The sequence below is a fragment of the Sipha flava genome, unplaced genomic scaffold, assembly GCF_003268045.1.
Source record: "Sipha flava isolate LNK unplaced genomic scaffold, YSA_version1 45_pilon_pilon, whole genome shotgun sequence".
Lineage (NCBI taxonomy): Eukaryota > Metazoa > Arthropoda > Insecta > Hemiptera > Aphididae > Sipha > Sipha flava.
In genome coordinates this window covers 282,873-300,954 of record NW_020273227.1, presented here as the reverse complement: position 1 = coordinate 300,954, position 18,082 = coordinate 282,873, and the positions used below count along the sequence as shown (strand labels likewise).

General features: G+C 30.9%; 1 protein-coding gene across 1 annotated transcript; it reads right to left on the bottom strand.

Moving 5' to 3' along the window:
- Positions 1–272: 272 nt before the first annotated feature.
- Positions 273–9,885, bottom strand: LOC112689645. The gene is made up of 2 exons (XM_025563451.1): positions 9,674–9,885; positions 273–753 (listed from the first exon to the last, which is right to left on the bottom strand). The coding sequence occupies exons 1-2, from the start codon at positions 9,731–9,733 to the stop codon at positions 340–342; spliced, it is 474 nt and encodes a 157-aa protein (XP_025419236.1). The 5' UTR covers positions 9,734–9,885; the 3' UTR covers positions 273–339.
- Positions 9,886–18,082: the final 8,197 nt, after the last annotated feature.

The following is an 18,082-nucleotide window of genomic DNA, read 5'->3' as shown; positions in this document are numbered from 1 at the left end:
GAACGAAAAAGGAGGAAGAGGCAAAGTTATTTCGACGAGAAAAAAATCAACAAAACGTGTTTTTTTAAAATTTTTTTTTTAATAAATTATAATATTCACGTTTGTATTACAATACGCATAGTACAAAAAATATCGAGTAAACAGAGCGGAGTACGTAAGATTAAAATGTTGAAACACGATCGCCGGCATTGTAATGATATGACACGGTTCGCGGGACTATCGAGTGCGCGTGATGTTGGTAAGTTATAGTGCGTGTACATTATTCCCGGAAGACGCGTGACATGCGTTAAAAAACGGAAAATGAATCTTAAAATTAAATAGTTCGGACCGGAACGACGTCTATTTCGGTGTTATATTTTTGGCCGGAACCTCGTCCACGATCGTTTGGACCGGTTTTTTCTGATGCTCCTCCGAGGATTCCGGGTCCCTGGGCTCGTCTTCGGCCGAATGAGACTTGCTGAACGAGTTCTTGATCTTGGTGATGGCACCGTTCACTATGCTCTTGGTGCCGGCCACCACCTCCTTGCGCTTCTCATCCAGCTTGTGCGTGGCCCCGGACACGGAGTCCGACACCGACTCATACGCGTCAGACGCGCCCTCCTTGACGCTGGTCACGAACCCCTTGAACTTTTCCTTGAACGAGCTTGGCGCAGCCGTTGTCTGCACCGTTTCCTTGATGTCCGACACCGTATCCTTGATGTCCGGCAACGCGTCGGCGACCTGGTGCTGAACACTGTCGTCGGATGCGGCCAGCTGCAGAAAACAAGAAAATCTTATACCACGTGAATACGCGAAACGGTTGCGTGATGCCGCATTAGGTTTTTATCGTTACGTACTACTATATTAATAGGCGTTAATGTTTTTGTTATTTATTTATTTTATTGTTATTATTATTATTATATGCGACAAAGAGCAGCGTGCGCAACACCGGTGTTGCCGAGGGGCCATGCAGGGGTCGATTAAAAGAATAAAAAAAAACCTTAACAAAGTTATTTCTACAGTATGGTATCTATATGATGTTATTTGGACCAACGGTACGCAGTGCGTTCGCGAATCTCGTGTAGCCCATTCCGCCACCAAATCTTACGTTCTAAAGTCGAAAATCCTGGAGATTATAGAAAAGAAAATATCTAAATTTCCGTTGTGTTACTATACGCGGTTATTGACGTTGGAAAAACCGTTGTAGATGAACGAGATCGTGAGCGAAACAGATACGTTTCATCGTTGTCAAGACCATGTGAAATCAAACAATAATAATAATCAAAAGCGAAATTATAATATATTAAATTATAAGCATATACTTTGCTGATAAATTGTGAAACTGTTATTATAATTAATTTTCGGATTTATAATTATTATGAAATACGCAGGCAACTAGCAAATTATTTTCAAAACGATTTGAAAGCCCGATGATTTTGATAAACGGAAATGAAGTCGACGTGCGATACTTTGAAGGTTTCCGGCGTTATTACCATTCCAATATAATATAATGCACTGCTGTAGCATGTCGAAACGAGCGTAATTTTTTTGACAGTTTATCATTCGTCTCGTCGCTTATAAATATGTATTATATATATATTCGTTTAAAACGCTGTACATATCAATGCGACGGTTTTTAAATGGATTTCTCCGATTCCAATCTCTCGCCTTATGAAGCTCTCGAATTTCTTTCGTATATTTTGTCCCTAACTCAAACGCATTCTCCGCGCACTGATATTCTACACATGTACGAGTCATTCATGTTGGCACGTAAGCATTAGTATAATTTTCACTCCGCTTTCTAACAAAACGTGAGTCGTTCGTCTTTTGAAAGTATACGAATATTAGAAACATTCGATTAATGTTAAGTACAGTTTAAAATGTATCTTACGCGTGATACATACCGTATATTTGTTATACATTTAATGTTTTTAATGTGTTTCTTCTTTTACAAAAAAATAAATAAATACATAATGAGCAATGAATTAAGTCATAACCGTATGACTTAGAAGTTAAAGATGTTTAATATTTTGTTTTATTTATCACCTTCGATCAAAACTGCAACTAAGCGTCTAGCTTTTGGTTTACATAAAATATTTTAGTTACTCTCATCAACATGTATGATACCATAACTTTTATTTCATTTCCAAACATATTTTTCATATTAGTTAAGTCGAAATTATTGTAATCAATAAATATACTGAATGTAACAATAAAAGCATAATTAAATTACATCATGATTTCCGTACAAGATCTCTCTTTTCGATGGTTGCGATTTGCAAACATGACAATTATACGTCTTCAATTTGATGTTTGATTATTAACGTAATATAATAGTATGTAAATGTATTGCTATATAATGTATGCGGATTTTCGAAACTCGAGCAAAAAATCATGGACATGATGCATGTCTAATGAGTTGCGTATAACAAACGCTATATAATATACTGTACATGAGTAAAAAATAGTATTAGTACACCTAATCTAGAGTTATTCACGTACGAGATGGCAAAATAGGTGTGCTATGCAAAATCGTAACGACCTACGTCATACCATTTGAAAGTATGTACGAATTAGATTTAATACTTCGACTTAAACGTGAGTATAAGTTAAGTATAATTATATCGGTGAACCTACGAATTTTGAAGTGTTTAAAAAACATTAAGTAGGCATTATTAATTTAAACAATCGTGTTTACCATGCACGTTTAAAATGTGTAAACATGAATTATACATAATTTACTGATTTATAGTAATTTTATCTGTAATTATATTCTATAATTGTATAGTAATTTAATGTTCCGTATGATGTCATCATTAAGATCTACAGAGTTAAATAAGTATACTCGTAATTCAATACAAATTAAAGGTTTTGTAAACGACCTATCCCAGTAGCAAAAATAGTATTTCTATTGTCAAAACAATTATAATATAATAAGGTTTCTTTGGACGATTCCACAAAATGGAGCAACCGTGGTATACAGCAACGTAATAATTTTAAATGTTTAGAGATTAAGAGAGTAGAATAGGATTTTAAGTAGGAATTAAAGTCCGTTACATACATTTTTATTGCAATAACATCTAATAGTATAGTGTACTGTTGATGGTTCTTTTTTTTTCTTTTTTGGTTTTCATAGTTAGTGATAGATGTACCGGTAATAATAATTGTAAATCGGTAAAAGACAAAGATATGTAATATAATATTATGCTTTTATATGGAAAATTGATTTTATTGACAATGCGAGTTAAACATATTACAATATAAGTCGTATCACGTGTAAGTAATTAAAACATAAAATATCCACGTACAACGTTTGACGTTGGATACGTTAAAAACTATTTTGAATATTATTTCTATATTATCCAATAGAAGTTCTGAGCCCCGGTTCAGTTCTTTTTATGGTTTATCGCATATTCGTCAAACGCCTTGATGGCGTCCTGTTTGTATTTATCGTCCGGATTGGTCTTGGTTGAGCTGAAAATATTCTTCAGCTTGCTAAACGCATCGCCGAAGAAGCTGGTAACCTTTTGGGTAGTCTCCGCCTCTTTGACCGATCGAAAGTTATCTGTCGCGGATTTCTTGATATTATTCATCATTTTGTTCATATTTTCTTTCGTCATATCCATAGTAGTCGGTCGTTTGTTTTCATAATTCTGCTCTTCCATTGCATGGCTCCACTAAATTAAAACAAACCATCACACAACTTTTTTTCTTCTTTTTTTTTCTAACCCATTTATAAATATATACATTATACATACATTATATCAGAAGCTATAATATTACATTGGGCCATTTAGACTTGTAAATGTTAACACATTAAAATATAAATCACAGCACTCACGCACGTATTCATTATAAACTAATTTAAATCTATAATCATCACATTATAGCAAGTAAATGTTAATTGTTTGTTTAAAGAAGAAAAATTAGACCATCGAGTTAGCGCATTGAGTGGGAACCGAATAGGACGTACTGAAGAGTAGAGTGAATATTGTATATAACAGTGAAGTTAGTTTTCAAAATAAATTTATAAATATAAATTGCTTCCAAATCTTCAATCCGAATAGAGGAATTTGACGTGTACAACATTTAGATGTAGAAAGTCGATTTTTGCGGAGGGGGAAGTATAAAATCAAGTTCTAGAATGTTTAAATTCTCCAGAGGCCACTGAGTATTCGACATTTATAATGAAATTTGATATTTACCTAACAACAACTAACATAGTTCTATACCATTTAATCTAAATAATTAAATAAACGTTTATGTATCTATTTCCATATTATTAAAGAGTAGAATTTTGCAAATTTCGCACAGACATTTAATTTTTATGTATATGTAAATATATAATAATATTTATAAATATCGTCAGTTTTAAACGAGTAATTTTACATAAACGTAGTTCTATTATATGTTCACTCAAGCCGGAGTGTATTCATATGATGCCTATAATTTACTTATATTATTTTAATTAATGTATAAAGTGCAATGAATTGTAGTATATGATGCATTCATAATATTTTAAGGAAATACTTTTTTTTCATAAAAAATATGTAACATATATTTCGATAATATTGATAAGTGTGTGGTCGTATATTCAAACAAATGAAGTACGGCCCAAGTTGAAGTAGTTTTTGTTATTATTATGTTATATAACATGACAGTTCCATTGTATTTTTTTTTCTTAAAAGGCTAAAAATATCGTAGCCAATTTGACCATGCTATGATATATATACTATGATATAAAATCTTTAAACAAAAAATCCTTTACGAGGTTCTTAATATATCGTTAGATACTTAGAAAGGTCACCCTTCCGACCTAATAAAGTAAAATCAATAAAACACGTAACGGCAACGAAAATAGAAAAAATGAAACTATCTCTCGTATGTTTATACGTAATACCTATGTAATAATTAATTCGACTTTGAGTTATGAACCAAATAATAATTATGATAGTAAAAGTAGGAACTGTTTAATCAAATAAAAAATAATTATTGATAACATTTGTTCCAATTTCTGAATCAATTCAAATTGATTTTTACCACGCAAATTAGGAAAAATAATAACAAGTCTGTTTGTTTTTTTATCAACACACTCGAAAATATTTTCAATATTATTCAATAAAACGATTCTTAAACAACTATGTTAAATCGTATATTACTTTACCGTTTCCGCTCAAGTACGAGTCATAAATTACCGTTGTATAACTGCCAGTACTGAATTTCAAATATAAAATCTTAAACGATTTTCACATATAACCCTGAAGGATACTTCATCTTGAAGGATAAAGTATGAGAATAAGAAAAAAAACTACCATTACCAAGTTGAACCATAAATACTAAATACTTATTTATGCATAACACAGTCAACAGCTGTTTCTATTAGAAATGAAGTATTTACTACGCCTAGCAAAGTAATTACTAATTTATTATTTTCATCGCTATTCATATTATTTATTACAGACAATTACAGGCGCATTCAGCAATATAGTAAGAAATCCTACATAGGTACTATGAAAAGTCAAAATACCTCAAAATACTTTATTATAGCTAAGTTATACTGATAACGCGTGTACTGTGATTCAAAATCTATGTTACATTTGTTTTCAATTGATTACAATTTGTAATACATACTCGTATGCTTATTAGTGTAGGTGCCATATTCCGATTGCAGCATAAAAAATGTTAAAACAATAACAATAATAATATCTTTCACCATATTAATATATATATTTACAAAAATAGCTATTAAAGTATTTTAGTTAGGATTCTAACCCACCAAGTTGAAAATTATAAACAGGCTTTAGAATGCTTGCACTTTTAAATATTATCGAAATGATACTTTTAGTGTTTAATATTGTTAGCCGTAACGTATAAATATGTAACAGTTTGTTTTCCATCGTTAATGTACACTTAAAAGTGATTTTTATTTCTAAATTTTTACAAATCGGATAGAATCAATTAAGAAATATGGTACCGTTTAAAATCAAATATTACTATTCAAATAAACATGAAATTTATTCGTAAATTGTAATTCGTCTGTACAACGTGTTGGAATTATTTTCATAATTTCGATCGGAGCAATTTTTACCCTAAGTGAATTCATAATATGCTAAAAAAAGGAATAAAAAAAAATACTCGAAAAGTGTCAGTGCTTTTTTGTAGTTTTTTTCATTTGTTTTATATAATACAGTAAACGAATTTATGCTAACCGACTTACAATATTGACCCGGTCGGTTATGTGTATTATAATACTCATCGAAATATTTTGCAAATCTCTCTGTATCAGTCATAAATTATTATGTATTATTCACGTTTGACAATTTTGGAATTTTTTTTTTTTACAGATAATCAAATCATGAATCGAGATGTCTCTCTGTTGCTAGTCCGGACACAAGTAATGGGTTGACATTATTTAACGAATCGTCTCCGTTGTTGAAATCATTCAACGTTCTTAGCGTATACTTGTGTAATATATATTTATATAGTTTGTGCGGATATGTATTATTTATTTTTTGCTTGGTTATTATATTTTACCAATTTTAGAGACTAGTGATCAGTTCACACAATATATTGATGTGAACAATCTGTCTTAAATCATTTTTATACACATTTTACAATGATTTTCTTATAATGTTACTTTCCACTTAGTGAAGAAAAAATACTTTCGTTAAAAAAAATTTGATCCATATAGGCATAGCCATGTTAAGGCGGGGAAAAATATGGCAAGTGCCCCACGGCATCTAAAGTATTAGGAATTTAGGGTGTGCCATAAAAATGAATGATAAAAAAAAAAAAAAAAATTGGTGTTTCATTAAGATACGTATTCATTTTACTTTTATACTAAAATATCTAAGAGTACTTAATAAATTGTATATACTATATATTATAAAATTGTGTAAATAATGTGTTTTAAATGTCTACATTAGTGTATAAATATTACCGAAGTATAGAATATTATTAATAATTATTTATGATTACAAATTATGATTTTGAAGGTACTATATAGTAAGTAAGTAGTTAGTAAGTACCAGATACCATAATTATCATAGTTCATAGACTTGATTTGATGTACGTAGATATCCATATACTTGATGAGTGTGTCACATCTATATACATATAGACTACTAAGTAATTATTAATAGGTTATAATATAAAGTATATGCAAATTATTTTAAAGTTAAACAATTAAATTAAATAAAGAATTTAGTTTTATTATTACTGGAGATGTACGTATTAGATATATTATAATTATTTAATACAAATTTTATATAAGAGATGTGAAAAAAAAAATAAGTACACTTGTACGCAGAACAAAACTCTAAGAATGAGTTAAAAAATAGATGACTTTACACTACCATTATTACTTATGAATCGATTTCAGTCAATGTGATAACCATTTTTGGAGTGAATTATTTTTTTCAACAGTAATAAAAATAAAGACTACAACTTTTAAGGGAAATTAATTATGCATATCACGAGACTTCTGAAACATTTTTTATTTCTCTATAAATTTTTTTCCTAATATACATCAATGTATCATCATGTTAGCTTATAGTTCACCCAGAAAAAAAAACAAAATATCGTGTATAGGTTTAATCGATGAAATTATTCTTAGTCAATATGATCATCGTCTATAATCGGTGTTTTATATGGAACTTAAGTTAAGCATGATTTCCAAAAGATAATTAAAAGAAAAATAAGTAGACACGCTCTATATAAATATTTATTAATAAATCATTTAAATGAAACATAAGGTCTGTTGTAAAAGTCGAATGACGTGGTCGAAAAATTTAAATTACTTATCGACAGATTTATTGTAATAAGTAACATACCATACGTTTGATTAAAAATAATATTTTATTATCATTACTTATTATATCTATAAGTGGTTAAATATTCAATACAATATATTGATGTGCATATTGGTGTACGAAAGTTTTGAAAACCAACCAAATAATAATTTTGTTATTTCGAGCTGATTATTAAAGTGTAGACGTACAGACACTTAATTTCATTGTATAGACTTAATACTGATAATATATGTAAAATAGAATGAATGACAACGTGCGATGGTAATAGATGAATCATCTGTATCAAAAGTTTATAACATATTGTGCAAATAAAAATAATAATGCATGGCTGTATTATAGCCTTTTAATGCATGCAAACATAATATGTATGTAATAATAAGTATTCATATAAAACGAAACAGTATTTATAAGCTAGTTTAGTACCACTATAGTATTATATCCAAAGATGGGCAAGTTAATTAAAATAATTAACTCTAGTCAAGTTAAGTTAAGAGGAGATAAGATCGATAAGTTAAATGTAAACAGTTAACAATTCATAAATTTAACTCGATAAGTTAAAAGTTAATAAGGAAAAATATACTACCTTAATTCGGTTTAAAAAAAGTTAATCTACTTTTTTAATTAGTATATAGATCATATAAAAAGTGACTGCGTTCTTTAGAAAGATCTAATTTCCTAAATTATAATAAACAATTTTATTGATTTTTTTTATCATAATATACAGCAGTGGTGCCGAAGTATTTGAAAAATACTATAACAAGGGGCTACTCACTACCGTATTTATTTATTTTTATAGTTAAGATTATTTATACATTACATTCTGTAATGTTCACGGCTAGAACCCAATACCTAAAGGGGAGCCCGACCTACAAAATCTAATATGACATCTGCTGATGTACAATGTATGCGACCATTTTACTTTACATGATTATTTAATTTTTGTATTAATATTTACATATAAACAGTCAAAATTATTCAACTTGATAGATCATTTTTAAATTAACTGTGAAAAGCTAAGTTATTTCAACTGCTAATCAAACTAGTTAAGTTAAAAAGATTGATTAAAATATAAATTAACTAGTTAATGCCCCCACCTTCGATTATATCACGGATGAAATTTTATTAATCCAGAAAAGTTAATATTGCAGTAGGTTACGTGCGTGCGTGAGAGTTCATACATAGATTTTAGTATTTCAACGTGTACATGTACACGTGCAAAAGTGTTGCAAATACAAGTTAACATGCGAGCATTAATCGACAAATAAGCTTCTTTTAGGTGAGAACGGTTTTTCGAGTAATCGTAGACCGCAAAACGTGGAGGGGGGCAAAGGAATATAAAATTGAATAAATTTGCAAAAAAATAATAATAACAATAATGCAATCGTCTTCGCGTGGCGGTTGGTCGTTCTTCTAACTTTGTTCGTAGGTATATAGGTATGTTAAACGAACATAAATATAATGCCATAAATTGTTCAATATTATTATTTAATGAAATTCTAAAAAAATTCTTTATAATGGTCAAATTATGTAAAATATAGAATAAATATATATGTTTGTTGTGCTCATAATAATTTTATTTTATTTGTTCGCGTGGTCTTTTCGAAACGTCGAATTCAGCCGTACAAAAAGCTCATTTGGAAAGAATAACGAATGGATAATAATACATAAATTACATATATTTACATGAATGTAATCGGTAAATATCATGTTGTACGTGTTAATATTAATTAGTACAAGTATGTGCACGGCAGGAGCGCGCAGTATATCGATCGTTACGTCGGCTAAACGAATGGGATCATGTGCGTTGCACGCGATCCGTGCACATACGGTAACGTTGCATTTATTATTAAATATAATATTCAAGTGCGCAATTTTATACTCACGTCGAAAACTAGACATACGAGTGTCATGACGACTAGGGCTTTGATCGCGATTTTTGCCATTTCGAAACAGTGGTGTAGGAGTTGATGGTACGGTTTAAAAAAATAAAATTCGATTGATCGAACACACGATATGTACGTCTGAGATGCAGCAGAACACTACTGTTAATTGCGAGCCAAAGACGGATATGTGGGTTAGCGAGTGTGCGTACGCGAGTGCGTGTGATTGTAAGTGTATGCGTATGTGTGAGTACGCGAGTGTGTGTGTGTGTGTGTGTGTGTGTGTGTGTGTGTGTGTGTGTGTGTGTGTGTGTGTGTGTAGTGATTGTGCGTGCGTGCGTTTGTGTTTTTCTGAACCTTAACACCAGGATCACGGCGGTCACCCGATTAAATATAATAACAAGAACACACGCGTCCGATAAAATCGCACTTTAGACACTTTAGGCTAAAGTCGTTGGTCGGGGGGAAAAAATCCACCACTGTTTACAATGTAAAATAATAATAAATTATAAAAATAATATTAGTGAACCGGTTGTACGCGTGGCGGAGAGAGTGTGCCCAATTAAAATCTCGTACAAAGCACCATAATATTTACATATTATGTACGAATATATGTATATTTATACATTATTGTATAGGTAAGTACGTGAGTACGTGCGCCGTAGATATGTCTATTATTTGATTTGATTGGTTAAGCCTTGAACGGCACTGGCGGTAGTGATTCTCGTCAAAATATTATTTGAAAATAGTGGCGGGGGAGAGTGTGGAGGGGTGTGGATTAAAAATAAAATAATTCATCTCCGCGTATATCTATGCGTCCGTTTACGACGATCATATTATATTATATTATTATTATTATTATTATTATTATTATTCATTGTGTACTTATTAATGTTTTCATTGGAAGGCCTCATTCTCTCTATCTCTCTCTGTTTCACCTCGATAGTTACAGCGCACACGTAGATACAGCCGCTGCGCTCATAATTTCAGTTTCAATTATATTATTCTCTCATCCTTTGTTATGTCGACCCGTGAAACAATGGTCGTGTACGTTTACGAGCGGATACGAGTACGCGCACGCACCCGTAATCGTGATAGTGTGCCTGTTAAATGCGAAAAGTCGAAGTCCTCCGTCGAAATTTCATTGAGATAACAATAGTATAACGTGTTTAATGTAATGACCTTCACTTGTGCAAAAAGATCGCTATCAAGAATCCTGAGAAATAATATAAAGCATTAATCACTGTTCCGCTGATATTTGAAAACCATCATCACAAATTCAATTCATAGTGTTTATACGCATGTGGGTGCAAGTTCTGTGATCGACACTGCCAATATATAGATTCAATGCAAAGAATGCAAAATCTGGGAGTGCTTGTCAGTTGTGGCTTGTTGCCCTTTGTACTCACTAATAATCAGTGACTCATAAAAGACTGACACACGGTACAATAAATGCATTTTTTTTTTTATGAGGCATTATTATAAATAAACGAATATAGATAAGTTAATCCCACCCACTATTAAGTGAAGGAACTCTACTTTTTTTCAATATTCGATCAAATTCGATGGGACACGATGAAAATTCTCTTCGCTTAATCATTCATTAAAGATAGACACTATTTTTATTCATTAATCTTTTTTTAGTTCATATTTAACGTGTGACTTACAAAATTTATTATTATTTGAGATTTTTGCAATTGTATTGAAAAAGAAAACATTTTTAACGGGTTCAACCAAAATTATACGAGGTAATGTGATGCAATCCTTGAAACTTTAAGATTGAGACATATTTTAACTCTATAGGTCTTGTACACTTTATCTGCTAACAGATATTTTTCGGAACGCACATGGTCCAAACTAAATATAAAGGCAGTTCATTTTGTTGTACGGTTCTATAAACATAAATCAATTAATAATGATTTGTGTGATTCATTAATTATTTTGTACTCTTTAACATTTTGATGTTATCGACAACGTTTTGGTTTAAAAAGAATAAAGTGGTTTACTGGTTTGTATACATAAAGCTATACGATATAATAGCTTCGATATGAGTTTCAAAATAAATTAATAGTTTTATAACTAAAAATTTAACATAATCTCCCATGGACTAAATCTTTTGTTTGAATTTAGAAACGAAATAAACGATTTTATTGACGAAAAATTATAAACATATGGTAAAATTGAAGGGACTCTTAGCTTTCTCCTAAATCTTAAGTGATTTACCATGGAAATTTATACGCATAGTTATACATAGTATTCTTATTTAAATTTTGTATCTAATTATTTTTTCCCGAATAATATTTATTTAAATTATATAAATATTAACCGTAAAAACATGTACGACAACATTTTAAAATCTTCAAAACTATATTTTGGTTATGTTACTGGTCATTTTTAATTGGTAAGTAATATACAATGATATACCAAAAATATAATAATATTTAGAATATCTTCTACTGGATATAATTTTTATCGAAATTACCTGAAATTTATTACAATGTTGTTAGAAATATTTATTTTGTATTTCGCATTGTTTTAGCCAACTTAATAAAAAATCGTAACCAATTATTTGTAATTTGAAATAAATATAAGTATGGTAAAACGATAAATAATTGTAGAGTTGCTAATAGTTACAGAAAATTAAAAATATTCCTCGGAGGATGTACTACAATTGCATTCATAATTTGTCGCGTGTTTTATGACCTACTTAGAAAACCTACTTAGAATCGTTGCTATTTTATAACATTGTTTTGATCATACTTAAATATAATTTTCATTTTTTAGTTGCAGTTAATCTGTAATAAATATTATTATTTTAAAACGATATGTAATCTGTTTGGACAAATCTGGCTATGGAATGTGACATTTCAATACGCATAACGATGACAAGCCCGAGCATTGACTCAAGTCGAACAAGTGATTTCCGTGTTCAGCTTAATGACGGTCATTACCGCAAACTACGTAATTATACGGACTTCGGATAAACACCTCTAATCATAATATTTTGTCGAGATGACACACGCGCGATCGAAATGATAATAAAACCGCTCAAGGTAAATTTTGTTGTGTCAAATTGTTGATGTACTTCTAACGATGACGAAAAAAACGTAAGTATTGGTATCGCGTGGAGTTCGATGACTATCGGTGGTGGTCAGTATGATCGGGTGTGATATTTCACGCGTTTGTCTGAGTTACAGGTGCTCAACTATTTTGTTTAGCACGATTCATTTTTTTCTGTGCGATTTTCATTGTATTTAAGTGTCTAATAACTTCGATAACGTTATGCCATTTGGCTGAAAAACCTTTTTTTTTCTTAAAAAGTCAATTAAAAAGTCACTGTAAAACACTATGATGGTAGTATTTCACGTGAACTCAATATAATTGTAAAACATAAATCTTAATACTGGTAAAAATAGTAAACAAATCCGATGACATTATACTGAATTATAAATAGATTTATCGACCGTACATTACCTAATTATTTTTTTTACATAACCTAAAATTATAATTTTCTTTTGACAATCTCATTTGTGTTTCGTCTAATATTTCAAAATGCGACAAATTTCAACTAGGCGAAAAAATATTTTCAACGGGTGTTACCTAGCAACCTAGTTTAAAATATGCATTGGAATTTAGGTTTTGCATTGAGCTCTGGCACATTTAACTTGATGATAATCAGTGGTGGTCGGTGCGATTATCATTTCACGCGTTTGTTCGAGTTTCAGTCGCACGTGTTCTGCACTATATTTGTTCAGCCCAATTCGTAACATTACGTTTATGTGTCCAGCAATCGTGGTAATGTCATGTCATTTGGGTTTCACATTGAATTATGCCTTGATTAAGGCGAAACGTAACAAAACGTACGTGTATCGTGTGGAACTTGATGACTATCGGTGGTGTTCGGTGCGATTATCATTTCACGTGTTTGTTCGAGTTTCGGTCGCACGTGTGCCCCAATATCTTTGTTCTACGTAACGCGTGATACCATGGTATACTTGAGTTTCAAACAACCGCAGTGTTATGCCATCTGGGTTTCGCGTTCGATTCTGACTTAATTGATCTACTGACCAGCTACGTGTCCTCGATTTACCTAGTTGACTGTGTAATGATTATTACATGTCCAACGCGTTAAAAATTTGCACCGAAAAATCGTCCAACTGAATTTATGAATCGCATAACTTGTTTGCATTTGAAATGCGAACCTGTGTAACAATATTGTATTAATGCTCGACGGAATCAAAATAGTAGATAAAACGGCGCACGGTCGATTCGACAAATGGTTACGAGTTTTCGTCTTTACAATAGTGTTCGGCACAATATATTATAATTTATAGTGTTCATTATTAGTGTAGTAGTTAATGATTGTCAAAAGAAAATTCGATTTGTCATCACGAAACGAGTTCATTAACCCATAATGCATAGTAATTTGTAACTATAAATTTCCGCAAGTGATTAAAAGGATCTGGGTTTTGGTTGGACATGGTCTTAGAGCTTTACGATTTACTTTTTTACGTTGGGCCTCATAACTAGGAAAATACGGTTTTATATTTTCTGCAATGTTAGAGTAGGCGGCCTGAATAATTTGGGACGGTTTACTTTGCTGTATCTTAATAAATAATATTCAATTAAATATTTTTTATTTTAAATAACTAATACATAATTTTAATTGTTACTAACCTTAAATTATATAATTTACAGAAGTAACACCAACTAGATTTGCTTCTAGCGCATGATTATGCTCTTTATGAGCTCTCGACATATGTCTTGCATCGATTGAAAATGCATGGTTTTTACAATAATTTCTATTAGAATTTCGAAAAAAAAATCTTTTCGATTTTTATCTTTTACTTTTATTTTTTTAAATATTTATTAACAAATATTTTTCTCTGCCTTGTTGGAATGGGCCAATACTTTTTTTCGTTTTGGTGGGTATAAAATACGTACAGTGACTATAATCATATTCAATGTTTTGACTTTATCTTTATTAACAGCTAGCTGTTATAGTACTATAATATATTTTACACATTTATTTTAACAAAAATCCCAACATTGTAAGGTTTTGAGTGTCTAGTTAAACAGTATTTGCAACCAATTTCTCATTATAGTGTGATGTAATAAATCGATAAGATAGTAATAATTTAAAATTTCTTAATAAAAATAAAAATTAACTAAATAAAAATAAATTCTCCACCAACTACATGTGCAACGAGCTTATTAGACGGTTAATGCACCAATACGGATCCCTCCTTTCTCATGACTATTCACGAAATTCAATTACTCTTCTGTATTTACTTATTGTAAAATGTATTTTCTACTCATTCTACTGCTGTATAATATTCTGTCTGTTTCGTGTATTAATTTAAAAAAGGGCCTCGCCCGTATATTTTGATAAAATAAAAAAAAATAAAAAAATAAAATAAAATTATCTCTGTCATTTGTTCGTACATTGAATTTATGTTCGTTGTCATACATAGCGATTAAATAGTTTACTTCAATTTATATAAAATTAAATGCACACAATGATTAATTCAATATCCCTCTATTGATGGAGTATAAATTACATAATATTGAAGTTTTTATAAAAAAAATATATTGTAATAAATTTAATTGTAGTACAGAGTATGTCTAATGTTGATCGATTGTCCTGTCGGTCGAATATCCATGTTCTGATAAAAATTCGCAACGGTAAATATTGTTGCTGAGACAAACGAACAAAAAAAAAAAAACAAATGTTTTCGTAAAAACCCCGTGTTTTCTTGATAGTAACATATTTTTAATGGTTACTAGGTGTTATCCATTAGTAACAGTTTAGACGTTTGTAGGCGCGTTTACCTTATTGTTCGATAATGTCAATAGAGATGTTGAAATGTATGTTACTCTTATATTTTATACAAATATCGAAAAGTATTAACGTGTGTACTACGCACAATACAAAACACTTTCCAGATATTCGATCAATTTAATTGTATCTATCGACGGGGACCTAGATAGTCATTTTATTCACTTTAATAACAACAATACTACTGTTGGGCTTGGCGAATAAGTCGATAGAATACTAGGATGCATGGATGTTTGCCTTGACGGTGACCCGAGAACCTTGGTCGAAGGACTGCCATCTCTATCGTCATCGAGTAACTTCGCTAATACATAGTGGTCCTGGCTCGTTATGATGAGTCAATTAGAGTGGCAGCGAAATCGATGTCTGCATTTAAAAGTGACCGTTAAAGAAATTGAAGTTCCTCGTGGGATGCGACTTTTTTGATTGTATTTAACAGTTGAACACTGTTACTAAAAGCCCGTAGAAGGTGTGTGTACCACGTCACAGTTTAAAATTATTTCGGCTCCGCCGTCGATGAACACGTCTTGATTTTGCAGACTTGTGCGAATAGACGAACTTGTAGTAACAGATTTTTTTCTGTTCCTCCTTCATATTTCGTTAGAGAATACATCTCAACTATGTGTTTTATGGTTTGAGTATGCCCATATTCACAGAGTGGACTATCTGACATTTTCCATTTATGTAAAAAAAAACTTACATTTTAAAAAAATGGGGGTATGTGCGCTATACCTCCTCGTAGCCCCCTCCTCCCGTCTAGCAGAGTTGTTAATAAATAAAAGTCAGAGCGCTTAAACAAGATAATTTCAAATAACAACGCGAAGATAGATAGCATATAACAGGCGGCCTAACGTCGATAGACCGCCTAGCCTTATTAGCCGAATTACCAGGTGATGTTTGTGGTAGAAATTATCTATTGTAAGTCCGATGGACGATCAACGTTAAATGGCAGCTATGTAGTTTTTTCGTGACCTTGTTCAAAGAAACTATTGTGCGCAAAAACCAGCTAGATAAACACCACGATATTTAGATTGCTCGTGATTGGTCCAAGGCTGCGAAACAAATCGCTACACCAACGACAATACCACGTACCCGACAATTATGAAAATATATGTGGTACAATATAATTTCAAACAAAATATATATGTGTTAGATAATATATTTTATTATTTGGCTTCAAATTGATTTGATTTATGTAAAAGCAGTATTATCAGTCCAAATACTTATGAAAAATTTGTAGAATGTTAGTATATTATATTTAAACAAATTTTCGATGTTTCTGAAAACATGTAAAAAAGTAGATACGTGGTACAGTCATTAATGCAGCGAAACATCACAATTGAAATGTGTTTATATTATGTTATTGGCGTGGAAAATCTCCGTTTGAAATATTAAATGGATCGTGGCCGTTGTACATACACGTATGATACGAGTCCATGTGAAAATTGCGAAAATAAAAATCACGAAAATAAAATAGCGAAAAGAAAGAAATTATTTTCGTTAGTGGGTATACCTTTATTATATAATAATACTAGATCAGCAGTTCCCAACCTTTTTTAGTAGTGCAAACCACCAATTTCGTAGAAAATCTTTGAGGCCCCTCAATATTTATACATGTATAATGTGCGCTTATGTCAGTTATCACAATTTATTTATTAAAAAAAAAAAAACTTCATTGAACCAGAATATTCAAGAGTTAAATAATTTAACGTAATTTTGAATTGTCCCCATGAGAAAATCAACATCTGGATTAAAAATGATAAGTTTTAACCTTAAATCACTCAAAATTCAATTTATTCCTAAATTTTTTTTTAAAAAAATTAAAGTAGAAAAAGCTCGTTCACACCAACACACAGGTTGTCGAAATACAGCCCATCAAGGGAAATTTTAGAAATTGCTGGATAGTCTTGCAGAATATTTAACTAGAATGGTTATAATGGTGTAGTTTTAAAAATCGGTTTTAGAGTTTGATCACATGAAAGTTCAATCAACGAATCTTCTTCACTTGCTGATATTTAATATTTTAAAAATATATGTAAGTCATGTTAATATAATATAGTTCACGGCCCAGTACCACCTGTTCGCGGCCCACTTGTGGGCCGCGGCCCATGGGTTGGGAATCGCTGTACTAGATAATCAATAATGTAATTTTGTACTATTGCGTCTTGGATCACGTAATAAAGATAAGCCGTGGTTAAACCTAACCGCTGTCAAGTTTTATATATATATATATATATATATATATATATATTGTGATCATCGCATAATGTATTGATGATACATTTTATATACTAACACAAGTTTAGGAAAATATCAAATTTAAATTTTATTTTATACATCTAGTATTTTGATTTTAATGTTATTTAAATGTTAATTAGTTAATTATTACTTATTATATTATAAAGATATATCCAGGTATATTTCTTACTTTTTGCTATTAATGTTTTCGCTGTTAAAATATTTCGCGATTTTTATTTTCGCCCTTTTATTTTCTCGATTTTTATTATAGCAATATTTTTTTCACGATTTTAACTGGCACCCGTATGGTAAACGTAATACATGATAAAGCGCGAATC